The following is a 27,436-nucleotide window of genomic DNA, read 5'->3' as shown; positions in this document are numbered from 1 at the left end:
TATCCGTCCTTTCTGTCTGTTGTTTTTGTTGTCATTCTTGTTGTTGCTTTTGTCACACTTGTTGTTTCTGTTTATCTTGTTTTTGTTATTGTTTTTGTCATGCTTGGTGTTGTTGTCTTTGTTATGCTTCTTGTTGTTGTGCTTGTAGTTTTTGTTCTTGTTGTGCTTCTTGTTGTTTTTGTTGTTGCTGTTGTTGTTCTTGTTTCTGCTGTGCTTCTTGTTGTTCTTGTTGTGCTCAATGACTGTTCCGTGTGGATAATTTGAGTCATTTTCCAAGTTATTGGTGCCAGTGTCCTCTGCGGTATCTGCTGTTTCATTGAGTATTTCTTCTAGAGGATTGTGAGAATGATCTGATGTTGCATTGATTTTGGTGACATTAGTCATTCGTGGTGGATTTGATTCCTCTTCTTTGCTTACTTGTTGCTCCTCTTCTGGAGTCATTTCTGGTTCATTTGAATCATCTTTGGTTTCCTGGTGCTCCTCTTCTGGAGTCAAAATCTTCAAGATTTCATTTTCTTGTGGGTAGAGGTTTCAATTGATGTGGTCTTATTGGACTCATGAGTAGCCCTATTCTAGTTGAGAACTTCTGTACAGATGAGCTGAGATCTGTCAGTCTCACTGTGTTCCTGCATATCTTGTATGTCACTTGTGATCACATTGACACTTGTCTCACATACAGTGGGTAGACGTACATTGTCTTCTTGTTGATTATGTGAGCTGGTTAGACTTTTATAGTCTGCTTCTGGTTGCTCAGATATGGTGGGTAGACCTTCATGGTGTTGTTCATGCATGGCGTTCGCTATGGAGTCTTTCATTTATTCCATTTTGGAGTCTGTCAATGAGCTCTCTGTGGAGGCTTGTGTCGCTCGCTCTGTGGAGTCTTTCATCACTCCCTCTGTGGAGTTGTGCAGTGTTCTCTGTGTGGAGCGATCTGTGCTCTTTCAATGGAGATGGTCAGTACTCTCTGTGTTGCATCATGTTCTTCTTGGGTATTTGACAGGTTGCTGTCATCCAATGTATTGACGATCTCCCATTGCATCATGGTATTGAATCCATCTACCATGAGTAGAGTTGTGTTGAGCTTTGCAACCGTGTTGCTGATGCTATGATTAGCATATCTGAATACCGAGGCCATGTCTGAGTAGTATTTTTCGATAAACAAATCATCTTTTTTTGGTTCAGATTTGTTATTGTTCTCTAAATGTTCAATGAACAAATCATCTTCTTCGGATTTGTCATTGTGTTCTTCACTTTGAGTGGTGCAAACTGCTTGTTCCAGGGTGCTGCAAAAGTTATTTTCAACTGGTAGAAATTCAGGCATTGTTGTGTCTTTCGAGGTTGAATTTGTTGGCTTTGTGCCTTTAAGAGTCTTGTTTGTGATTTTCGGGCATTTCCCCTTTAAGTGAGCGTGGTCTGCATCTGCTGACATCATGACGCTCGTGGGAATCAGTTGCGCATGTGCAAATCAATGTTTCTTTGCTGTGCGCTTTTTTGTAAACTGCGCATGCGCACCTTGCCCATGCGCAGATCCATCTTTGAACGGTGCGCTCTTTTTGACCAACTGCACATGTGCGGTTTGTGCATGCGCAGATCCGTCGTCGAACTGTTCCGTCTTTTCATTCAACTGCGCATGTGCGACTTGCGCATGCGCAGATCAATCGGCGAAAGATGTTTGATCATCTGCTGACTGCGCATGCGTAGCTTGTGCATGCGCAGAACGATCTGAGTCCAAAACGGCTGTTTTCAACTGCGCATGCGCAGACCCAGATTTGCGTCTTTTGTTCCCTGGACAATTTAAAATGTGCTCAGACGCCATTTTAACTTCTTCAGACCCTTGGAAAAGAACTTTTTCAGCGTTTTTTTCTTGGTAAGCACTTAATGTTATATTTTCCCTGTACAATTTGGTCTCCAAGCATTGAATGTCTTAAAGCAGCATTGTTACTGGTGTTACAGTGATCTTCAATTTTTTTCTGTATTCTAATTTGGCGTTGTCTTCACCTTTCAAGTATTTAAAGCCATTACATATTTCTCTAGCTTCATGTCCTGCAAGGAGCAGTATTATTTTCACTTCTTCAGAGGCTTCTCTCAAATCATTAGCTATGATATAAGGGCAGCACGGTGGCCTAGTGGTTAGCACAACCGCCTCACGGCGCTGAGGTCCCAGGTTCGATCCCGGCTCTGGGTCACTGTCCGTGTGGAGTTTGCATATTCTCCCCGTGTCTGCGTGGGTTTCGCCCCCACAACCCAAAAATGTGCAGAGTAGGTGGATTGGCCATGCTAAATTGCCCCTTAATTGGAAAAAATAATTGGGTAATCTAAATTTATAAAAAAAAAAGCTATGATATATATTTCGAACATTTGTTTAAAGCTTTTCCATCTATGACTTAAATTACCGGTTGTTTTCAGCTGCGGTGGAGTTCCAACAAGTTTAATTGAATCAGCGAAGACTCCCCACGTCAAATGTCCGGTACAAGTTTTCTTGTCATTTCGATCTTTCTGTGTCTGCATCTTGTTTAATCTTATAGTAAGCGTTCTGAAGTCTCCTGGTACCATGTGTTATTACTTGTGTTGGAATAGAGCTCCTTGTCTAACAATTGAAGTAGATCCTTTGTTGTAAGTTTGTTCTCTCTCCAGCGCTTATCCTCTGTTACATCTGAGCTGCCTGTCTGTGTCCTGCTCACCAGCTGTCGTTCCTGTGAAGAGTCTCCTGACTTCTTGTTTGTCTATATATATCTATATCTATATATATATATACCTATATAGATATATATATACACATATATCTCTGGTGCTCCCTCTAGTGGTTACGTAGTTGTAGTGTATTTACATTAACCCCTTGTGTATATACAGTGATGCATATCCCTACGGTGCATGCTTAATGTTGATTCCTTCAAGCGCATGGGCCACACGGCTTTTCTCATTGACATCATTGAAAATGCAGGTGTTGCCAGCCCTTGGGAAATCAATCAAATCAATGCAGTTCCGCGAGCAGCAGATCTACACAAATACATTTGTGCCACTCTTAGTATATACTTGGAGGTGAACAAGAGTAATCGGAATCAATTCAGTTGGGTCTGCAACCGATAGGGGCTTTGTGTGCTTGCATATGAATGAATTGACCTAGTCTGATAATTTACAAAGAGACTGCAACTCAGGTCTGCAGTGTGACTGGAAACCAGAGGTTCACCTTCAGCTGCTCTTGGTGTAGACCCCCCACCTAGTGCAGCATATAATGGGTTAACAGTAATGGTAATGAGATAGTGTTGTGTATCATGATTTAACAGTGGCATTAGCAATCATGTGCTGGAGTCTCTGTAGAGCAGATAGAATAGTCTGTACAGAAGAGAGAAAGACTTACCTAGAAGCTGACCATGTATCATGTGTATATAATATGGATAAGGTAGCTTTGAAATAACTTACCTGAGTCGCCCATGAGTCAAGGGAAACATTCCCAGTATAGATGAGGCCATGAGATGAACACCCTGTGACCTATCTGCACATCTCCTACTTTAATCAGATTATTTTCAGGTAAAGATATGAAGATCAACATGAGAAATCATCAATGCAGTGACTTAGTGCAGTTCCACTGAAGTCATGCAATTGTATTTAATTTTTTTCCTGAAAGCAATGCTAAATCAGCAAATTCAATGGCCTCAAAAACTGAAGATTGCCAAATGCCGTCTGCATTGGTTCATGCCCTTCATTTTTGGAAACAAATGATTACAAATGGCACATTGTATAATTTCACTTGAGACTTTCATTATTTTATTTTCTATTATTCATCCTGGACAGTCCCACGGCCGAGCATAAGTTGCTTCCACTCCGGGGAGGTGGGTTTTATGGTAGCTGATTAGTCCAATCTTTGATCTGCAGGCCCTGCAACAGGTTTGGCAGGTGGTGCTTAATGAGGTGGGTGGGTTGGACGTTCTGGAATCTGCAATCTGCAATCTGTGCTCTCCTTCTGCTGTTTATGCTTGGCCTCCATATGCTCCACCCTGTGACGCTCAAGGTGGTTGGCGCGTTCACGGATGATTCATCTACAGCTTGTGCATTTGAAGGCAAGTGATTTCCACGTGCCGATGGAGATGTTGCATTTATTTAGACAAGCTTTCAGAGTGTCTTGCAGCATTTCAGTCGCTCACAATTGTGGAGCTCAGAATAGAGCACTTGTTTCGGGGGCCTCATGTCGGGCATGATGACAATGTTGCCCATCCATCGCAGCTGGTCGAGTGTGACCAGTGCCTCGATACTGGGGATATTGGCCAGCGAGAGGATGCTCACATTGGTACGCTTATCCTGCCAGTGGATTGCAGGATTTTGTGGAGGCAAGATTGGTGATATCTCTCCAGGGATTTGAGGTGTGTGCTGTTCATTGCCCATGTTTCTGAAGAATACAGGAGAATATGGACCACAGCTACTCTGCATTATCATTTATTAGTTTATGATGAGCAATATGGTTGTATACATCTTATCACAATTGCAAAATCATTATACTACAATGATTAATCTAATCTTTCTGATGATAATGCTAGCTACTGTAAGTATTGCATTGCAGTTCAAACAATACAATTTTCACAGCCAGATATCAAATTGTTATCATTGCTCTTGGCTAGTATTGCATTAAATCTCAACATTGTCATTGCTGCATTGTAAATTTGCAGGAAAACAAAATAACAACAAACCTGTCCGTTCATGAACACGTAAATGACTGGATTATAAACTGTCGCAGTTTTTGAGAAGAAAGCTGGTATGGCTGTCAGCTGCGGATCTAACTTGATGGTTGGACAAATGGTCACAGTAATGGAGAAAACGGCATAAGGACACCAGCAGAAAAGAAATGCCACTATCATGACAACTACCATCCTGGTGACTTGCTTTTCAGGCTTCCTTGCGGTTCCCAGTCTCCCTTGGGTATTTGCCACCTATGGCAAAACAAAATTAAAAGTCAGCTGTTTTACACAGGGTGTGCCCCGTTGTCGCGTAATTATTTGCCATCAATCATACAAACTACAACAGCAAAAAATTCTAAAAATGTCTTGTCGTTTTTCTGTTAACCTGAACATGTTGAAATGCTTTCTTTCTCCTTCTCAATCTGAATATGAATACTCATTTTCAAACATGTAGCTATGGAATGGCTGCACTTGCACATGTAACTGCCTGTTAACCTTGCCTCACTGTGTCATGTCAGTGAGGTTAGCAGCAGTAAACGTAACACTCAAACTTTGCATTGTTGCCAGTGTTTAGCTCAGTAATTCGAGATAAATGTGCAATTGATTACCAAGCTGACATTCCAAATCAACCGGCAGTTGTGAAAATACTGGAAAACTATTGTCAACAACGGTGAGCTTGAAGTTTTTTTTTAATTGGGTAAAACAATTTCTCTAATGAGCCAACGTTCAATCATAGAATCATAGAATTTACAGTGCAGAAGGAGGCCATTCGGCCCATCGAGTCTGCACGGTCTCTTGGAAAGAGCACCCTACACAAGCCCACAACCCCCACCCTATCCCCATAACCCAGTAACCCCACCAACACAGTAACTTCATTGAAGCCTACTCGTGACAATAAGCGATTTTCATTTTCACTAAGGGCAATTTTGGACTAAGGGCAATTTATCATGGCCAATCCGCCTAACCTGCACATCTTTGGACTGTGGGGGGAAACCGGAGCACGCGAAGGAAACCCACGCACACACGGGGAGAATGTGCAGACTCCGCACAGACAGTGACCCAAGCCGAGAATTGAACCTGGGGCCCTGGAACTCTGAAGCAATTGTGCTAACCACTATGCTACCATGCTACCTTCAAGCTGAGATTCATGGTGATACTAGAGAGTGGAATAATTGGTGAACAGTGATTTACCTTCCTTAGTCTCCTCAGCAGTTTTCCATAGGAAACGGATATAACCAATAAAGGGAAAATGAAGCAAGTTGTAAAAAGTGCAATAATATAGGAGTGATCATGGAATTCTCCAGAATACCTGAAATATAAATAGCACAGTTACATGTAATACCAAGCACTTCAATAACCAGAATCAACACATATTTGAACCTATAAATAAAAAATACATTTATTTAAAAATTGGAGCTCAAGAAAATGCTCGGTAAAATTGGTGCTTTAACAACTTTTGCCTCCTAGAAGTTTGGAAAAATGTGCAATCTGATGCGCAGATTTTCACGGCTCAAAGTGTGACAACCAGTATTATTTATCTATAAGGTTATTTTAATAAATTATTCAATAGAAATGACCATCCATCACAATCTAATTGCAGGAGAACTGATTGATGAGAGCATTCAACACAATCTTCACATTAAGCTAACCAGTATTTATGTTGTGCTTTGCAGCAACTGGACCAAGCCACACAGCATTCGAGGAGAATATTTCTCCTGAGCACTAAGTGTAGTGAAATCATAATAAAATGGGCAAATTTTCTATGGTCTATAATTAAATTTTTTTTATGACAGCAAGCTAGTGTTTAATGAATGTTTTCATTTACAATATGAACAGCAAGCAACTAAATTCCATTCCCGTTCTTTAAAAATTCAGCCCTATCTTTGACTTTTATTTCCGCTATGGACAATGGAGAAATGTGTGACAATTTCCTCCTTTTCTGACCTCTTGATTGACTGGAGCAAGATGTGCTTTAAGGAACTGTTTTAACGCCTTAAGTGCAAGAACACAAGTAAGAGCACCTTTATCATTGGTTTGGATTAAAAGGAATTAAAGTCGTAGGGTCATTGAGGCCTACAGCACAGAAAAGGCCCTTCGGCCCATCGCATCTGTGCCAGACAAAAATGATCATCTAACTATTCTAATCGCATTTTCCAGCACTTGGCCCATAGCCTTGTGACCCTTGGCATCATAAACGCACATCTAAATACTTCTTAAATTTTATGAGGGTCTCTGTGTCCACCAGCCTTTCAGGCAGCGAGTCCCTGACTCCCACTATCCTCTGAGTGAAAAAGATTTTTGTCACATCCCCTCTAAACCTACTGCCCCCGACCTTAAATCGATGCCCCCCGGTCATTGATCCATCCACAAAGGGGAACGTTTATTCCTGTCTACTCTATATATGCCCCTTATAATTTTATGCATCGCAATCATGTCCCCCCTCACCAAGGCAATATCCTTATAAATCTCCTCTGCAACCTTTCAAGTGCTGTCATGTCCCTCCTATAATGTGGATTCCAGGACTACATACCATACTCTAGCTGTGGCCTAACCTACATTTTACACATAATCTCCCTGCTCTTAAAGTCAATGTCTTGGTTAATAACAGCAAGTATATCATATACCTGCTCAACCGCTGCATCCACCTGTACATGCACACCAAAGTCCCTCTGATCCTCATGCTTACCAGGGTCCTGCCATTTATCATTTATTCCCTTGCCTTGTTTGCCCTGCCCAAGTGCATCATCTCACAATTATCCAGATTGAATTTGCCACTGATCAGCCCATCTGACCAGCCCATCTATATCCTCCTGTAATCTAAGGCTAAGCTCTTCACCATTTACCATCCCACTAATTTTCGTGTCATTGGCAAGCCTACTGGCTGCCCCTCCTACATTCATGTCTGATCATTTTTATAAACCACAAACAGCAAGGGCCCCAACACTACGAGACCGCACTGGACACAGGCTTCCAGTCAGAAAACCACCTCTCGATCATCACCCTCTGCTTCCTGTCACTCAGCCAATTTTGGATCCAATTTGCCAAATTTCCTTGGACCCCATGAGCTCCCACCTTCGACATCGATCCCCCATGTGGGACATTGTCAAAAACCTTGCTGAAGTCCAAGTAAGCTACGTCAAATTCATTTCTCTCATCTGCACATCAGGTCACCTCTTCAAAAAATTCAATCAAGTTGGTCAGACATGACCTCCCCTTATCAAAACCACAGTGACTGTTCTCGATTGATCCCTGCCTCTCCAAATGCAGATTAAGTTTGTCTCTCAGAAATACTTCCAATAGCTTCCCCACCACTGAGGTTAGACTAACTGGCCTGTAGTTTCCTGTTCATCCCTTCCTCCCTTCTTGAATAATGGTGCCACATTGGCTATCCTCAAGTCCTCCAACATTTCTCCTGTGGCCAGAAAGAAATTGAAAATTATTGCCAGTGCTCCTGCTATTTCCTTCCTTGCCTCACTCAGCAGACTGGGATACATTTCATTTGAGCCTGGAGGTTTGTCTACTTTTAAGCCTGCCACTCAGAATGTCCTCTCCGTCTATGTTAATTTCTTATCACAGAGCTTCTCCCTGATTTCTATACCCACACTGCCCCTCTCATGAGTGAACACTGATATAAAGTATTCATTTAGAACCCTACCTACATCCTTCAGCTCCACACACAAATTACAATTGTGGTCCTGAACGGGCTTACTCTTTCACTAGTTATCCTTTTACCCTTAATGTATTTGTAAAACAATTTAGGATTTTCCTTTATTTTACCTGTCAGTATCCATTTTTTGTCCCCTTTTTGTTCTCTTAACTTCCTTTTTAAGTTCCCTGTTGCATATTCAATAACCTCTCGGGTTTCTGCTTTTTTGAGCTCTTGATATCTGTCATAAGCCTCCCTTTTTCTCCTGATCCAATGCTGCCGATCCCTCCATATCCAGGGATCACTGGACTTGCTAGTCCCATCCTTTATCAAGATCAATTGGAACATGTTGGCCCTGCACTCTCCCTATTTCCTTCTTGAATGCGTCCCATTGTTCTGTCACAGATTTACCTAAAAGTGTCTGTTCCCAGTCCACTCTGACAAAATCATATCTGATTTTATTAAAATCGGCCAACCCCAGTTTAGAACTTTGATCTTAGGCCCATCCTTGACCATTTCCGTAATAATTTTGAATCTCAGAGTTATGGGGCGGGATTCAACAATAATGGGGCTATGTCCCCACGCCCGTGGAAAAATGCACTTGAACCACTCTGGACTTACCGGGAGAAAGTCCAGGGTGATTCCCTGATTTGCAGGGAGCTAGCAGGGCCCTGGAGTAGTCCTCGCAACTCCGGCTGCTGATACGGGGGCCCTGCACTTCCTGTCGGGGGTCCGTGCACCTCTGGTTTGACGCTCATTCTTCGGCCCTACGCCGTTCGCGATTTTGGCGTAGAGGCTCGGAGAATCCCGCCTAAGATCACTGTCTGCAAAATGCTCCCCCACTGATACTTCAACCGCTTGTCTGACCTTGTTACTGAAAGTTAAGTCCAGGACCGCCCCTCTCTTATAGAATCTTTAATTTCCAAACTCAGTTCACAGCTAAAACCCTCCAGCCGAGGCAACATCCTCGTAAATCTCCTCTGCACCCTTTCAAGTGCTACCACGTCAATCCTATAATCTGGATTCCAGGACTGAACGCCATATTCTAGCTGTGACCTAACCTATGTTTTAAACATAACTGCCCTGTGTGGTGATATGCATCACTGTAGATACACAAGGGGTTAATGTAAATATGCATAGACTAGCTAGACACTAGAGGGAGCACCAGAGACATGACACACAGACATTCAACCAATAGGTCAGTAAGATAGGACATGACCAATGGGCATTCATGATACACACAGAGGTGACACGACCACAGGAGGGCATTACACCAACCCATATAAAAGGACACAGCACACATGATCTTCCTCTTTCCACTGGAGACACTCAGTGTGTACACAGGGTTGATTCAACACATCACACCCACTGCCTGGATTGTAGCAGACTGGTTCATCAGTCTGAGTAGCTGTAGCAGGATTAACGGGAGAGTCAAATCCAAGTAGGAAAATTGTTAACAGTTTAAATAAACGTGTTAAAGCTATCTCCAAGTCTGAACTTTCCTTTGTCAGAGTGCACATCAAGGAAGCAGCTTATGCTACGTCAAGAGCATAACAAAACAGATGCCTTGGCTAATAACTTCTGCTGGATACATTTTAATAATTCCGCTCTCTCTAAACCTTTCACACTATGGCTAGCCCAGTTAACGTTGGGGAAGTTGAAATCCTCCACTGTCACTACTCTATTACTTTTGCACTTCTCTGAAATTTGCCTATATGCCTGCTCTTCTATTTCTCTCAGACTGTTAGAGAGCCGATAGAAAACTCCCAGCAATGTGATTGCCCCTTTTTGGTTTTACACTTTGACCCATATGTCTTCAGTTGAAGGACCTTCTAAGATGTTGTCCCTCCTTACTGCTATAATTGATTCTCCGATCAAAATTGTGACACTCCCTTCCTCTTTTACCTCCTTCCCTATCATGCCTAAAGATCCTCAGCTAGATTCTCCATCAGCTGGCTTCTCCGCTTCGCCGGCAGCGCACTCATGCCCACGGATTTCCCGAAGGCGTGAGGGTGCCCACAATGGGAAGCCCTATTGGCCAGCTGCTAGGATGGAGATTCTGCTGGCGGCGGGGACGTGCCGCACCAGAAAATGGGTGTGGCAGGGCGAAGAGTTCCGCCCCCTGTATCTTGCAATATTGAGCTGCCAATCCTGTCTCTCTCTCTCAATCATATCTCAGTGACAGTACAAAGAACAATACAGCACAGGAACAGGCCCTTCGGCCTTCTAAGCCTGTACCGGTCATGATACCAACCTTTTCCAAAACCCTCAGCACTTCCTTGTGCCGTATCCCTCTGTACCCATCCTATCCATGTGTTTGTTAAGATGCCTTTTGAACACTGTTAATGTATCTGCTTCCACAATCTCCCCTGGCAACGCGCCCCAGGCACTCACCATATAAAAAATCTGCCTCGCACATCTCGTTTAAACGTTGCTCGATGGACCTTAAACCTATGCCCCATGGTGACTGACCTCTCCACCCTGGGAAATAATGCCTGCCTATCCGCTCTATCCATGCCCCTCATAATTTTGTAGACCTCTATCATGTCACCCCTCAACCTCCGTCTTTCTAATAAAAACAGTCCGAGTCTATTCAGCCTCTTCACGTAGCTAACACCCTCCAGACCAGGCAACATTCTAGTAAACCTCCTCTGCACCCTCTCCAAAACCACCACATTCTTCTGGTAGTGGGGCGACCAGAATTGTACGCAATAGTCCAAGTGCGGCCTTACCAAGGTTTTATCCATCTGTAGCATGGCTTGCCAGTTTTTATACTCTATGTCCCTCCAATGAAGGCAAGCATTCCATATGCTTTCTTGGCTACCTTGTCCACTTGTGTTACCACCTTCAAAGATCTGTGGACCTGCATGCCCAGATCTCTCTGACTTTCTATATTCCGAAGAGTTTTACCATTTACAATATATTTCCCCTCTATGTTAGACCTACCAAAATGCATGACCTCACATTTGTCCGGATTAAACTCCATTTGCCATGTCTCTGCCCAAGTCTCCAACGTATCTATGTCCTGCTGTATCTTCTGACAATCCTCAACACAATCTGCCACTCCACCAGCCTTGGGGTCATCCGCGAACTTGCTAATCAGGCCAGCTACCATTTTCCTCCAAATCGTTTATGCACACCACAAACAACAGAATCCTTGCCTTAAAATATAATACCACCTAATCTTGCCAAACTCTGTGACTGGTCGAGCCATTCTATGCCGTCCTGACTCACTTGATGTCTCTTCTAATTTTGGCTGTGCATCTATCCCTCCTGAACGTTCTCTCAGGATCCCAGCTCCCGGTCAAGTTAGTTTAAACCCTCCCCAAAGACACTAGCAAAACTCCCGACAAGGGCAATGCTAGAGGCGGGTAAAATTGTTTCCTTGAAAAAACAGTTAGACACTAACAGGGTGGGTATACAGGGATATGGGTCAAATGTGGGCAAGTGGGACTAGCTTAGTGATAAAAAACTGGATGGCATGGACAAGCTGGGCCAAAGGGCCGATTTCCATGCTGTAAACATCTATGACTATGACTCTATGGTCCCATTTTGGTTCAGGTGAAAACTGTCCACCTTGTACAGGTCCTGCCATCCCCAAAAATGATCCCAACGTCCCAGAAATCTAAAGCCCTCCTCCTGCACCATTTTTCCAGCCACACATTCATCTGGACAAACTACTTATTTCTATACTCACGAGAATGTGGCACTGCAAGTAATCCAGAGATTACGACCTTGTGGGTCCTGCATTTTTATCTATTTCCTAGCTCGCTAAATTCTGCTTGCAGGACCTCATCCTTCATTCTGCCTATATCGTTGGTGCCTATGTGTACCATGATACCTGTCTGTTTTCCCTCACCCTTCATCATGCCCTGCAGTCATTCAATGGCATCCTGACCCCGGCACCAGGGAGGCAACCTACCTCCTGAAGTCACTTTTGCGGCCACTGAAACACCTGTCTGTTTGCCTTATAAATGTGCAACAGGCCCACCCATGGTGTCATGAAGTTGGCTGCCAGTGCTTTCCCCTACACAGCCATCTCCCCTAACATTATCCAAAATGGTATATCGGTTAGAAAGGGGGATTTCCACAGGGGACCCTAGACTACCTGTCTTCCTCTACTCTGCTTGGTCGTCACCCATGCTCTTTCTGCCTGTTTAATCCTCACGTCTGGTATGACCACCTCACTGAATGTACTATCCACAGCCTGCTCAGAATTTTGGATGCTCCACAGTAAATCCACTCTCAGCTCCATCTTCGAAATGAGGTTAGCCAGTAGCTGCTGGGGCACAGATCGGGCCGGTCTGATGCAGGGGCACGTGGCCAATCAAGGGGGGCCTACGTTACAGAGCATGCACGGATTCAAAACCGGAAGTGCGGGGGCCCATATCCGCAGCTAAAGCTGCCTGAATTACTCTGGGTCCCTGCTGGCCCCCTGAAGGTAAGTGAATCGGTCTATCTTTTTTTGACGAAACTCGAGAGTGCAATGCCAGAGTTTTTACGCCGGCGTGGGGACATAGCCCAACTTTGAGAGAATCCAGCTCCACGATTTGAGCCCAGCGCCAAATTTGATGCCATAATACAGGCCCCACTGGCAGCTTTAGTGAAGTTCAAGCCCCGCATTGGCAGGCTCATGCAAAACCGTCATTTGCATGGATTTGAATGGCATTAGCGGGTTGGACACTGCATGCTCCTCCTCTGCGATGTTCCACCCCTCTCAGGTGGGAGTCATGTGGGCGCGAATATTTGCAAGTATTTAAAAGTGGGTCTCAGCACCATGGTTATTGAGGGGCATCAGAAGGTGATAAAACTCTATAGACTTGTGTGGTTTGCTGGGTGGTAGCTGCCAGGGCTGCAGGGAGTAGAGGGGAATGACTTGGTGCCAGGTCCGTGCACTCGGGGAGTCCCCCTTAGGATTGAGGTGGCCTGGCTCAGCTCACCATTGTTGCAATAGGTGATTTAAACGTACCCCTTTGGTGCAACTTATAAGCCCCTAGCTGTTCCCATCTGACTGCTCACTATGTCCTGTAGAGAGCCTCTGATCATGTGGGAACCCACCCTGTTCATCGCCCAGAAACTCTCATACCCCATGTCATGTGAGAGTACCTTTAAGAAATGGGTGTTTATAAATGAGTGTGGGTGTGTATATAAGTATCTGTAGTGAGAGTACCTTTAAGAAATGTGTGTTCAGGAGGGCAGGTTTGAGTCTGTGGCCAACACTGGGGAAGAGTGGATCCTTCCTCTCCTCAATAGCATTGAGCAGTGGGTCCACTTCAGACTCCTGAAATTGGGAGGGGGTTGGGGGACAGGTCTTCTCTGAGCCATCATCTTGACTGAAATGAGTGTGTGATGAGTGGAGCACTTATTAGCAGCTTCAGCTTGTCAGGATCTTAAACGCGAATTCCAGCCCCAGCAAATTCACCACCAGCGTGGATGGGAATTGGTTCCAATTCACGGCCGCACAGTGTTGGTCCATTCGCATCCCCTGAATTTCAGGTCAAATAGCAGGAACGTGAAGTGCATGCTATTCAGTTCCGACGGGAATACACATGTTCTGTTCTCCCACTGGAGTTGAATCTCCTGATTTGTGCTCATTCACGGAGTGAGTTCCTATCCCTTGCCATGCAAATTTATGCATGGCAGGGATTTCAAGGATTTTGTCACGGATTTTGAGCGAGTGGCCCGACAGCGAGTTCCGGCAGCTGACCTCCCTCCCCCTGCAATCCAAATCCTGCCCCCATCACGGGAATTGTTGGGTCACCCTCCCCGTAGTACGCATGCATCAGGATAGCTCAATGCCATAACAGACACCCCATAACAGAGTTCCCATATAACAGAGACCCTCACTAAAGAACTCCCATAACAGTTACCCGCATAACAAAGACTCCCCCCATAATAGAGACCCCCATAACATAGACCCCCACCAGAGTCTCCCACCAGAAACCCCATAACAGAGATCCCCCACCAGAAACCCCCATAACAGAGATCCCCCACCAGAGACCCCCATTACAGAGACTCTCATTACAGAGACCCCCATAACAGACACCCCCACCCATCAGTCATCCCTACATAAAAGCTAAACAGCAGTCCGCACAAAAACAATGACAAAGAATCACTGCAAAACTCACATGTCCCTTACAGCTGCTGCCTCAGGCAGAAAAAGCAATAGCTGTAACTTCCTAGAAAGTGAAAACCACATCACCAGGGTTTAACCCCCCCCCCCCCCCCCCCCAGATCCTTTGATCTGCAAGGCATTTACTCACATAAAAGAGAAATAGCTTTTACTAGGCTGTGATTGACAGCTTCCAGGTTGCCAGATGTCTGGAATGGATGTCAAGTACCCAGTTGTGAAACTAACTGTAATGTTTCTGAACATCTAGCTATGATTGTCAGCTCATGACCACATCAAAAGCAGTTAAGTGCGTTCGCTTCCTCGTTTTCTGAGCAGAAAACACTCAACTGCTTTTGTTGTGGTTGTGAGCTGTCAATCATAGTTAGATATTTATAAACATTGCGTCTTTTTTTGATGATACTGGATGCAGATCTCAGCCAGCGTTGGGCAGAAGAGAATTTAGCCCATTATTTTGTTTATTGATAATTTTAAAAAGCCTGAATTAAATAAACTTTGTTTTGAATTCATTTCAGCAACTCAGAACAGAATTCCAGTGACAAGTCATGAATGTGAATGCACACAGTGTTGCTGTCTATTGTAAACAAAACATGATAAACTGCTTGACTTCTTAATTGTGGGACAGAAATAACAAATACTGCAACCTCACATGTCTTCTTAGGTGGAGAGATCTGGTCGGACTTGTTTGCGGAATTGGGAACATAACTCTCAAAACCCAGCACCCAGTCGATGTAAGTTTTCTGCACAGAGGCCTTCAAAATTAACTTCAATTCTCACAAAGATCCAATGGGCTGGATTCTCCACTGTCAGGATTCTCCATTGTGTCGGCAGAGCACCCACACCTAGGGATTTCCCAACGGAGTGGGGCCGCCCACAATGGGAAAACCCATTGGCCAGCTTGCGGGGTGGAGAATGCAGCAAGGGCGTGCCGTACCTGAAAACTGGTGTGTCGGGGCGGAGAATCCCGCCCAACACCTCTTCACTGTGGCTCAGTGAACTTGTGAGGTCTCCTCCATTTACATCTCCTCTACTCACTCTGCAGCAACAAAAGAAAATCGAAAGCACCTCATCCGAAAGTTGCACTTTCGGGAGGATGTAAAGACTTCAGAGTGGGTGCAGAAAAGATTTATGAAAATGATTCCAGGGATGTCAGATACGTGGATTCCCTGGAGAAGTTGGGGGTCATACTTTTGGAAGAGAAGGTTGGAAGGCGATTTGTTTGAGAGGCATCCAAAATCCCGAGGAGTCGAGACAGAGCTAGATAAGGAGAAACTGGTCCCATTGACAATGGGTTGAGAACCAAAGGACGCAGATTTAAGTTGAGGGCAATATAATCAAAGGCGACATGAGGGAAACACTTTGATGCAGTGAATGGTTGGGAATTGGAATGCTTCGCCTGGGCGTGTGGTGGAGGCATATTCAATTGTGGCTTTCAGAATGGAAATGGAGAAGAACTTTAAAATAAATCATTTGCAGGGCTATGATGAAAATGCACAGGGGTGGGCTAATATTAAATTGTTCTGCCAAAGAGTAGGCACCGATACAATGGGCCAAATGGCCTCCTTCTGTGCACCAGCCATTTTACGATCTACGATTCTTAGGTTCCAATAACTTAAGACGATCAGTCTGCAGCTTGGAAGCATGCCAACATAATATTATACAATATCTGTGAATAAATAAGGTACAGAGTTGAATCCATAATAGGCAGGCTCAGAAAAAAATCTGCAAATGAACTATACATTATAAATGTCTTACTAACAGTTATCTGCATGTATTTCAGTCATGCTTTCTTCAGCTGCTGGCTCACCAGTTAGGTTCACATGTCGTGCCAATTGGACTGACGGTGTAACTGCTCCAGCCAATGGTGGGTGGGATGGTCCAGATGAAGGAAAACACCCAAATGAAGACAATGCCCAGGGCAGCATGCTTGCCCTGCAGGCGGATATTACCCAGTGGTCGACAGATCACAAAATACCGCTCAAAGGCGAGCACCGCTAGTGACCAGAGTGCCACAATGCCTGTAAAATAGACCCAGAAAACTAATAAAGCTCACGAACAACACAAATCATCACCTCAATGCAAATTAGATTTCCATTATTATGTATTCACAATTTTGATTTACATGGCCAAAGTGTAGAAAGTGATGTCATTCTCATATCGTCTCTTCTTACCTCTGGTACGCTGAAGGCGTCCCACTGTAGCCTAAAAAATATATAACGATCTTTCGCTCAACAGTTTTTTTTATAATAATAATTTTTATTGTCACAAGTAGGCTTACATTAACACCGCAATGAAGTTACTGTGAAAAGCCCCGAGTCGCCACATTCCAGCGTCTGTTCGGGTACACAGAGAGAGAATTCAGAATTGCCAAATTACCTAACAGCACGTCTTTCGGGACTTGTGGGAGGAAACCGGAGCACCACGCAGACACAGGGAGAATGTGCAGACTCCACACAGACAGTGACAGTGCCGGGAATCAAACCAGGGACCTTGGTGCTGTAAAGCAACAGTGCTAATCACTGTGCTGCCTTGCCACCCTAATTGAAACATTTTCAGTACTAAATACACTGTCACTGTCCCCACAGGGCCACCACCACCACTGGGCTTGTGGAGTACCTGGCCGGCGAGGACAGAAAATGCGCTGTCAACAATGCCCCCAAACATGTGTGATTACAAGAGGCTGTCTCCATCCACTCCAGTACTGACCTCTCCCCCACTACCCACTTCCTCACCATGGCTATATTCGCTGCCGAATAGTAGATGATTAAATTCAGAGGAGCTAACCCCACCCCTCCCGACACCTCGACTCCACACCAGGAGCACCTTCTTCATCGATGGGGCTTTACCCACCCCAAACAAACCCCAAAATCAGCACATTCCCCTCCTGAAAAAAGCCTTAGGAAAGAAGATCGGGAGATTCTGAAACACAAACAAGAACCTCAGGAGAACCATTATCTTCACCGATTGCACCCGTCCCGCCAACGACAGCGGGAGCACATCCCACCTCCTAAAATGCCCAATCGAGCCAAATTCAGCTTCTGTACCCCCCATGCCTCCTGAATACCCAGATACCTAAAGCTTGCTCCCACTACTCTAAATGGCATCCCCCAGGCTCTTCTCCTGTCCCCTCACTTGAATCGGGAAAATCTTGCTCTTTCCCATTTTCAATTTGCACTCCGAGAGCTGGCCAAATTCTTAAAAATACTCATAAAGCCCACAATACCTTCCAACGGGTTTGAAATAAAAGCAGCAAGTCTTTTGCGTACAGCGAAACCCTATGCTTCACCCCCCATACTACCCCCTGCCAGTCCCTTGGCGCTGTCAGTGCCATTGCCAGTGACTGTCTAGCCAAGGCAAAGAGCAATGGGGAGAGCGGACATCCCTGCCTCGTCTCCCGATGCAGCCTGATGTATTTCAAACTCACCCACTGCTCCCTCGCCTCATTAAATGCCCTTACCAGCAGGGGCCCAAGGTCCCTCAAAAGCTCTTCGTAAAATTCCACTGGAAGCCCATCCGGGCCGGGGCCTTCCCCGCATGCATCACCCAATGCGCTCCACCACCTCCACCAGCCCAATGGGTGCTCCCAGTCCCTCCACCAGGTCCACCTCCACCATCAGGAATTCCAACCCCTCCAAACAACGCCTCATTCCCTCCGTCCGGAATGGAGATTGTGACTCATACAGCCTGTTATAAAAATCCCCAAACACCCTATTCACCTCCATCGGGTCCAAGACCACCTTCCCTCCCCTATCCTTCACCTTCCCGATTTCCCTCGCTACTTCCTGCTTCCTAAATTTATGTGTCTTACTTGCCTCTTCCCCATATTTATATACCACCCCTTTAGCTCTCCTCAACTGCCCCACCGCCTTAATCATCAATGACAGTCCAAACTCCATCTGTAGCTTCTGCCGATCCCTGAGCAACCCTGCCTCCGGGGCCTCCGAATGCCTCCTGTCCACCTGTAAGATCTCATCCACTAACCTCGCCATCTCCCCCCGCTCCGTCTTCTACCTGTATGCCCATATCGAAATAAATTCCCCCTTACTATTGCCTTCAATGCTTCCTAGAGCGTGACGGCCGAAATCTCCCCATGTCATTCAGTTCCATATATCCCCGAATGGCAGCCCTCACTCACTTACAAACCTCCTGATCTGCCAATAGCCCCACATCCAACCTCCACTGCGGGCAATGTCCCCCCACCCACCCAATTCACCTGCAAATCCACCCAATGTGGCGCATGATCCGATATCACAATTGCCGAATACTCTAAACCGACCACCCCGCTAATAACGTCCTATCCAACACAAAATAGTCGATTCTGGAGTACACCCTGTGCACATGGAAGAAAAACAAGAATTTCTTCCCCCTCAGCCGACTAAACCTCCACGGGTCCACCCCAGCCATGTGCTTCATAGTTCATAGTTCCGTCGCCACCGCCGATACTCTCCCCGACATCGGACTCGATTAATCCAACTTTGGCTCCAAAACTGTGTTAAAATCCTCCCTCCAATATCAACCAGTGCGAGTCGAGGTCCGGGATCTTCCCCAACACCCTCCTCCTATACTTTACATCATCCCAGTTTGGGGCATCAATATTCATCAATACCACCGACATCCCTTCCAATTTCCCACTCACCTACCCCGTCTGCCACTATTTTCCCCACTTTAAAAGCTACCCATTTATTTATCAAGACCGCTAACCCCCACATCTTCAATTTCAATCCAGAGTGAAATACCTTCCCTACCCACCCTTATCTGAGCCGAGTCTGGTCCCCAATCCTTGTGTTGTTCCTTGTGTCTTAATAAAGCTCGTAGTCTCAAATGTGGAGAAGATGCTTTATTGTGAGTTTGTTCTCTCTTCAGAGCTGTTACCTACGGCTACCTTCAGTGCTCCTTGCTGGCGTGTGTGTGTGTCCTGCTCCAAGTTCTGCCCTCTGTGAAGTGTGTTTGCTCAGTTGTTTTGTATCTAGTCAATCTACGATCACCACATCCCCCTTTTTCTCTTTACATATTTGCTGTACATCGTTAACGAAAATTATAGAAAACAGTTACTTATGATATGCGTATCTATACAGGTGATGGTGCTATTGCATATTGTACAAAGCCAATGTAATTATATGTCCAATCTTAATAAAAACATTTATGAGTCCAAACTTGATGAATTTGTTCAGAGCTTTTTTTTTCTTTTTGTTGTTGATGACGTGGTGATATTGATATTGCAAGTCCGCTGTGAATGTTGTTGGTGTTCCTTGTTATTTTAAGTACCAATGCATCATCCCGAGGTGTTTGCATGGTCACCTCACTGATGTTGACTGGCATGGATTTTTTTCTGTGCTTGTGGTGTTGATTTATTGTCTCATCCGCCTTGGATGCTGGTGTGCTTGCTCGTTCTGGAGCAGACGTGAGTTTGTGCGATTCGTTGTCATCCCATGACATGTTTGTAGTCTTGTCATCGTTTTGCAGTGTGCTGTGGCATTGTCCTTCATGTGCCGAGTAGTACCATTGTGTACAAGTCATTGTTTCATTGCTGTTGTTTCTGTCGTTCCTGTTTTTGTTGTTTTCGTTGCCGTACTTGTTGCTGTTTTTGTCGTTTCTGTCTTTGGTGTTGGCACTGTCGTTGTTCCTGACTTTGTTGTTTTCGTTGCCGTTCGTGTTGCTGTTTTTGTCGTTTCTGTCTTTGGTGTTGTCGCTATCTTTGTTCATGACTTTGTTGTTTTCGTTGCCGTTCTTGTTGTTTCTGTCTCTGTCGTTGTCGCTATCTTTTCTGGAGTCAAAACCTCCATGATTACAATTGACATGGTGTCTGTGGACTTCTGGCGCTCCTCTTCTGGAGTCCAAATCTGCATGATTTCAGTTGACGTGGTGTCTCCGGACTCTTGGTGCTCCGCTTCTGGAGTTGAAATCTTCATGATTTCTGTTGATGTTGTCTCACTGGACTCCAGGTGCTCCTCTTCTGGAGTCAAAATCTGCATGGTTTCTTTTGGCTTGGTCTCTCTGGACTTCAGGTGCTCCTCTTCTGGAGTCAGAATCTGCATGGTTTCTTTCGGCATCGTCTCTCTGGACTGTTGGGTGGCCCGACTCTGTGCTTCTGTACAGACAAGCTGAGAACTGTCAGTCTCGCTGTGATCCTGTACGTCGAGTGCGATCACCTTGTTACTGTTTTCGCTCTGTGTGTCGGTACAGACAAGCTGAGAACTGTCAGTCTCGCTGTGATCCTGTACGTCGAGTGTGATCACCTTGTCACTGTCTTCGCATGCAGTGGGTAGAGGTGCATTGTCTTCTTTTGTTCCTGTGAGCTTGGTAGACTTTCATAGTCTGCTTGCGGTTGCTCAGATACAGCGGGTTTACCTGCATGGTCTTGTTCGTGCATGGTGTTCGCCAGGGAGTGTTTGCTTGCATCCCTTTTGGAGTCTTTCATCACTCGCACTGTGGAGCCTGTCATCGCTCGCTCTGTGGAGTCTTCCTGTGCTCTCTGTGTGGCGTCGTCTTCGTCTAGGGTATTGCTGTCATCCAATGTATCGACGAGCTGCCATGGCATCATGGTGTTGGATTCATCTACCATGAGTAGAGTCGTGTTGAGCTTTGCAACGGTGTCGCTGATGCTGTGATCAGCATGTCCAAATAACTCCTCCATGTCTGAGTAGTATTCTTTGATACCCATTTCATCTTCGTTGGCTTCTTCTACCACGAGTTGATTCGTGTTGAACTTTGCGACTATGTCGCTGATGCTGTGATAAGCATATCCGACTGACTCAGCTGTGTCTGAGTAGTATTCTTCGAAAACCAAATCATCCTGGTTGGATTCTTCTACCACGAGTTGATTCGTGTTGAACTTTGCGACCGTGTCGCTGATGCTGTGATAAGCATATCCGACTGTCTCAGCCATGTCTGAGAGGTAATCTTCGAAAAACAAATCATCTTTTGTTGTTTCGGAATTCTTTTTGTTCTCTTCACTTTGGGTGGTGCAGACTGCTTTTTTCAGGGTGTTGTGCAAGTTGTTTTTAACTGTTGGTTTAAGTTCAGGTGTTTTTCTGTGTTCTGAGGCAAGAAAATTTGTGTTTACCACTTTAAGTGTCTTATTTTCAATTTTCGGGCATTTCCCTTTTAAGTGGGCGTGGTCGGGATGCTCAGACGTCATGACGTCACGCGTAGGAATGAATTGCGCATGCGCAAATCGGCTTTCCTTCCCTGTGCGGTTCTGTGTCTATTGCGCATGCGCGGCTTGCGCATGCGCATGACGATCCGCGACCAAGACTTTTTTTGACTGCGCATGCGCGGCTTCCGGTTCCGGCGCATGCGCAGACGCGATTTGTAGTTCTTTGCTTACCGGAGACTGCAAAATGTGGTCCGACGCCATTTTTTCGCGTTTTTCGCGGATTTCAGGGATTTTTCTTTCCTACCAGGACTGGATTTCTAAAAGTTGTAAGTAATCTTCTCTTCCCGATCTGGACAGGGTTTCAGCGTTTTGGCTTTGTGAGAAATTCTTGTTATTTCTTCTTTTTGATCTGTACTTTTCATTCGCGATTTCTTGTTCTTTTCGTGATTTTTTAAGTTTTGCATCACTCAGTCTCTGTGCATTTTGGACTCTGAGCATGCCTTGCTGTTCAAATTTCTCACAGTACTCTTCAAATTTGTTTAGTAACGTTTGTAAGCTGTTTCTGTCTTCATCTTTTGAGTATTTAAATCCATTATACACTTTCCTATTTACAGGCCCTGCGGTGAGAATTGCTATTTTAATGTTGTCTGAGGCTTCTTGTACATCATTAGCTGTGAGATAAATATCAAACATTTGTTTAAACCTTTTCCAGACATTTCTTACAACGCCAGTCTGGTCCAGCTGATCTGGGTATCCATACCACATCCTCGAATTAGCGATGTCTTCCCAAGTCAAATGTCCAGTAGGAGATTTCCATGCCATTTTGAGCTTTCTGTATCTGCCACTGAGTTGTCCTGTAGTAAGCGTCTGAAGCCACTCCTGGGTACCATGTGTTGTTACTCGTGTCTTAATAAAGCTCGTAGTCTCAAATGTGGAGAAGATGCTTTATTGTGAGTTCGTTCTCTCTTCAGAGCTGTTACCTATGGCTATCTTCAGTGCTCCTAGCTGGCGTGTGTGTGTGTCCTGCTCCAAGTTCTGCCCTCTGTGAAGTGTGTTTGCTCAGTTGTTTTGTATCTAGTCAATCTACGATCACCACAATCCTCATATGCGTTTCCTGTAAAAATCCACCTTTAGGCGCAAACATGCGAGCCCTGATTGACCGGCCCATTCAGCCATTCAGCCCTCTCACATTCCATGTGACCAGTCTGGTCAGGGGCAAGCCCCCTAACCCTAACCACCCCCCCCCCCCACCCCACCCCCCATCAATCAGCCATGTTCCCTCCTGGGCCAGCCTCCAGCTTGTGTCCCGCACCCCCTCAGGCCCGTCCTCAGATGTCCACCATCATCGACCCTCCCAAAACCACATTTCATAAGCCTCTCCCCTGTTAGCATCCCCCTCCTCCCCACACAACAACAACCCGCCCAGTGGGCCTGGCAGCCCCATCCATGGCACATAGCATCATACCCCCCCACTGATTCTCCTCCCTCCCACTCAAACACTATCCCGGTGCAAACAACAACAACACCAACATTCAAAGACAAAAACAAAGAAATGAGCAACCATCCATCTCCCACAGAAGAACACAGGACAATGGTCCCCAAATAAAAAAGAACACCTCCTCCAAAGTTAAAAGTCGTCCTTCTCCTGCCAGTCCATTGCCCCTCAAAAACTCCAGAGCTTCCTCCGGCGTCCCAAAGTAAAATTCACGGCCATTGTAGGTCACCCAGAGGCGAGCCGGGTACAGCATCCCAAATTTCACCGCCTTCCTAAAGAGGGCAGCCTTCACCTTATTACAACCCGCTCTCCTCTTGGCCAGCTCTGCACCCAGGTTCTGGTATACTCAAAGTTCATGCCCTCCCAGGTACATCGCCTCGCCTGCTTAATCCACCTCAGGATCCGCTCCTTGTCCAAAAACCGATTTAGCTGCACCACCATTGCCTTCGGTGGCTTGTTACCCTATGGCTTCCTCATTAGCACCCTTTGCGCCGGTCCACCTCCAGGGGCCATTCAAAGGCCCTCTCCCAGCAACTTCTCGAAAATCCTGGCCACATATGAGCCTGGATCTGCTCCCTCACTGCCCTCCGGCAGCCCCACGATCCTCAGGTTCTGTTTCTGAGACCGGTTCTCCAAATACTCCACTTTCTCCTGTAGCTGCCTCTGAATATCCTGCATCACCCCCATCTTGGCTGCTTCCCGTGCTACCCCAACCTCTCCTCCTGGATCGTCTGGCTCTGAGACTCAAGCCTCAAGTCCAGGCGATCGATTCCCGCCTTAATCGGATCCGCCATCCTCGCCAGGTACTCCAGAGTCTCCTTTCTCTGCTGGGTGAACTTCTCGTCCACCAGCTGCTCCGTAGACCACTGAGCCGTTAGATCCGGTCCTTTACCGTCCGCCATCTTCCTCTGTGTCCCAGGCATAGTTTCTCGCTCCAACTACTTCTTTCGCTTAAAATCACTTCTGGCCAACAAATCCATCCACCGGTGGAGCACACTCTTCTTCCACCACTCCTGCACCTTTTTTCATCAACACGTCCGCCCGTTAGCTGGGGAAAAGGTCTATAAACACCGCCACCGCCACCAGCGAGAGCTACAAAATGTACGACCACTCACACCATGTTTGCCTCTGGAAGTCTCAAAAAAAGATTTAGACTACCTGTTATTAGCTGAAAGTAATGCTAGGAGTTCACGTGTTGAAGCTTTTACTGTAACAAATGATGAAAAGCATGATTGATTAAATTTTCTTTTCTTTTTGGAGACAACTTATACATTAAACTTCAGAGAGGAACCTTCCTTGTTTATACTTACCACCCATCACACTTCATATGGAATCACAGTTGCCCATAGTTTCCAGTGAGTTCCTGTAACCCTGTTTTGTCAAGTAGCAAATTCAAGTGACTTTTCTCAGTTTTTGGAGAGTTACTTAAATCCACTGTCAACAGTTAAGCCTGTTCCGATTAGTCTTCTTCCACTTGGCCATCCAGAACAAAGTTCTCATAATCTGCAAGACTGTTGAATTGCTGTTCATCCTAGAATTAATGTTTGAAGTTCACCTGTTTGCAATCGTATACTTGAAACAGCTTTCTGAGACTTTGGCAACTCAGAGACTTCTCATTATAAACTCTGTGACAGTTGCCATTGTCTCCAATTGTAAATACTTGCACCTTCTTCTCAGTGAACCTAAGCTTTCTGCTGATCTCCAACAATCAATCCACCCAGGCTTACTGTCAGATAGATGTCAGAACAGATCACAAGACACCCCTTCATTTACCCTAAATTTAAAGCTATAGTCCCAAACTATAATAACTTTGCAAATTCATAATTATAACAAATTAATCCCAGTATTCCTGTGTTAATCCTATCGCAACATTTCTTCAATTTTAAACCTTATCAAGTTTTTGTTTCAAACATGCAAGTGCCTATGCCTGAACCATTCCCTGCTCAAAAACCATCTGAGTAAAGACACCTCTGCTAACCTCTCTCCTCCCGAGCCATCATATTTTTAAATTAATGATTCCTCGTCTCTGACATCTCACAGGAAGTATTCTTTTCCTATGAAATCTGTCAACATATTTTATCATTTGAAAATCTTTTACTAAATATTTTCATGTTTTTCGCTGTTGCAGTGCAGAAATGTCCCCTTTCTTGGCATCACCTTTGAGAATCTATGTCTTATGTTCTCAGAAATGTAATTCTGCTTACCATAGGGTACTGTAGGATGGTTAAAATTGAATGCTATTCTAACTGTGGCCTTGCCAATGTTTTCTCTAAATTTATGACACTAGCAACAAAAACAAAATATCGTTAGGCTTTTCGTAATGGCTTTATCTTCTCACACTCTGCAAAACAAAAACTGGGATTAGGAAACAAATCTTAATGAATAATAAAAGTAAATTTTAATCAAAGGGCAGCAGACAACTCCCTAATTTCCTTACCATAATATTTCATCAAAGAACTCTCTGTGAATTTATTGACTATGTCTTGGGAAGTCCTAGCTATTTAAAGTTGGCTTGCTCACATCAAGTGGTCTGGATTTTATTTGCATTTATAATGACAATTCCCAATTGGTATACATATAAGCTATAACTTAAATGAGTCAACCTCTTATTGCCAAGCTCATCAAAATGAAAGCCAGCACAATTTTGTTAACAGTACTTATGATAACAATACATTAAAAAGCAATTAAAAGCAAACTGTAAACATATTCAAGGTACTTATGCAGATATTATTGATCAATGGAATTAATTTCTGAGTGCCATGATGACCACAAAGGACATGGGGGGGAGGTGGGTGCAGTCATTTATAGATCTCCCTGGGGGCTTCGTGGAATATGGATTCACCTATTGAGCGGTGGAGGCTCAACCAATGGGAGATGAATGGCGTGAGTGGAAAACCTGTAGTTTCAACCCAGACTGACATCTCTGTGTGTCCCCGGGCTGGGACGTAAGTGTTGTAAGCCGCGGTCGTGGCCCTTTTTGTTCCCACAATAAAAAAAGTTATTGTTAGTAGACTGGCCTTGGTGGTTATTACACTGAGGTTATTGAAATAGTTCACATTATCCAAGATTAACAAAAAAAAAGGAGGATTGCTTTAGGTTCGGCTCTGTGTATAGCTAACAAGTTATCATTGTTGGATGGCATAAATATGGTTACGATCCCTGTAGAGACCAGTAATGCTGAAATAAAATTTCCAGTTAACAACTGAATGAATTCATAGATATCATAGATATAGAATTTACAGTGCAGAAGGAGGCCATTCGGCCCATCGAGTCTGCACCAGCTCTTGGAAAGAGCACCCTACCCAAGGTCAACACTTCCACCTTATCCCCATAATCCAGTAACCCCACCCAACACTAAGGGCAATTTTGTACACTAAGGGCAATTTATCATGGCCAATCCACCTAACCTGCACATCTTTGGACTGTGGGAGGAAACCGGAGCACCCGGAGGAAACCCACGCACACACGGGGAGGATGTGCAGACTCCACACAGACAGTGATCCAAGCCGGAATCGAACCTGGGACCATGGAGCTGTGAAGCAATTGTGCTATCCACAAGGCTACCGTGCTGCCCAATTACATACCAAGCTATCACATTTTAGATGTTTACTGCAACAAGAGACAAAACACTATATTGACTAAACACTATCTGTGTCGGCAAATTAGAATTTAAATCATAGAATGGAATAGCCCCTTCTCATCTTCAGCATAACTGGGAAAACGTTTGTCACAGGAATACATTAAACTGTCCATTAAATAGGCATTCAATGCTTCCAGAATCAAACCAAAATGATTCTTAGCTCCCAAGGGTTTACTTCTGTTCATCTCCTTTCCCAGCCTGGTAACTTCTAACCCCAGAATTATCCTTCACCACGGAAGTATTATTGCAGATCCTCCTTCCTCCGCAAGCTAGGCAAATCTTTTAACTTTAACTCCTCGAGAGCTTGGGCAGGATTCTCCGTCCCGGCACAGCAGTTTCCTGGTGCAGCATGCTACGCCGGCTGTAGGATTCTTCGTCTCACCAACGGCCAATGGGGTTTCCCATTGTGAGCAGCCCAACGCCATTGGGAAATCCCTAGGCATGAGTGCGCTGCCAGCGCAATGGAGAACCCTGCCAGTGGAGAATTGAGCCCTCGATCTTTTCAATCCCAGCATGAGCTGCAAACCACATTCTGGCATGGTTAACCATAGGAACGTTTATCCTCTAACCGCTCTCTCACTTTCCCACATCCCAGCACACTAATCTATCTGTAGTGGGCAAATGTAAGTGATATTTTAGGGAAGTCATGAACCTGAAATCCCAATGCCTTCCTCAGTATCCCACCCACTTCGAAGCCCATCACCATGGCAACATGAATCACATGGGCCTTGTATCCAGGTAGAGATGCTGATTAGTTAT

The 27,436-nt window shown here is 45.0% G+C and overlaps 1 protein-coding gene across 1 annotated transcript in view; it reads right to left on the bottom strand.

Annotated features, from left to right (window-relative positions):
* The window catches only part of valopa (vertebrate ancient long opsin a), a 50,603-nt gene that overhangs the window by 8,831 nt on the left and 14,336 nt on the right, over positions 1 to 27,436 (bottom strand). Inside the window, exons 2-4 of the mRNA XM_038773595.1 lie at positions 16,254 to 16,464; positions 5,862 to 5,979; positions 4,683 to 4,922 (exon numbers count right to left, since the gene is read on the bottom strand). Of these exons, the coding sequence (XP_038629523.1) occupies positions 4,683 to 4,922; positions 5,862 to 5,979; positions 16,254 to 16,464 (569 nt within the window). The remainder of the gene's footprint in view (positions 1 to 4,682; positions 4,923 to 5,861; positions 5,980 to 16,253; positions 16,465 to 27,436) is intronic.

This window comes from Scyliorhinus canicula, chromosome 16 (genome assembly GCF_902713615.1).
Source record: "Scyliorhinus canicula chromosome 16, sScyCan1.1, whole genome shotgun sequence".
NCBI lineage: Eukaryota > Metazoa > Chordata > Chondrichthyes > Carcharhiniformes > Scyliorhinidae > Scyliorhinus > Scyliorhinus canicula.
The sequence above is the reverse complement of the archived record's forward strand: the minus strand, read 5'-3'. Positions and strand labels throughout refer to the sequence as shown.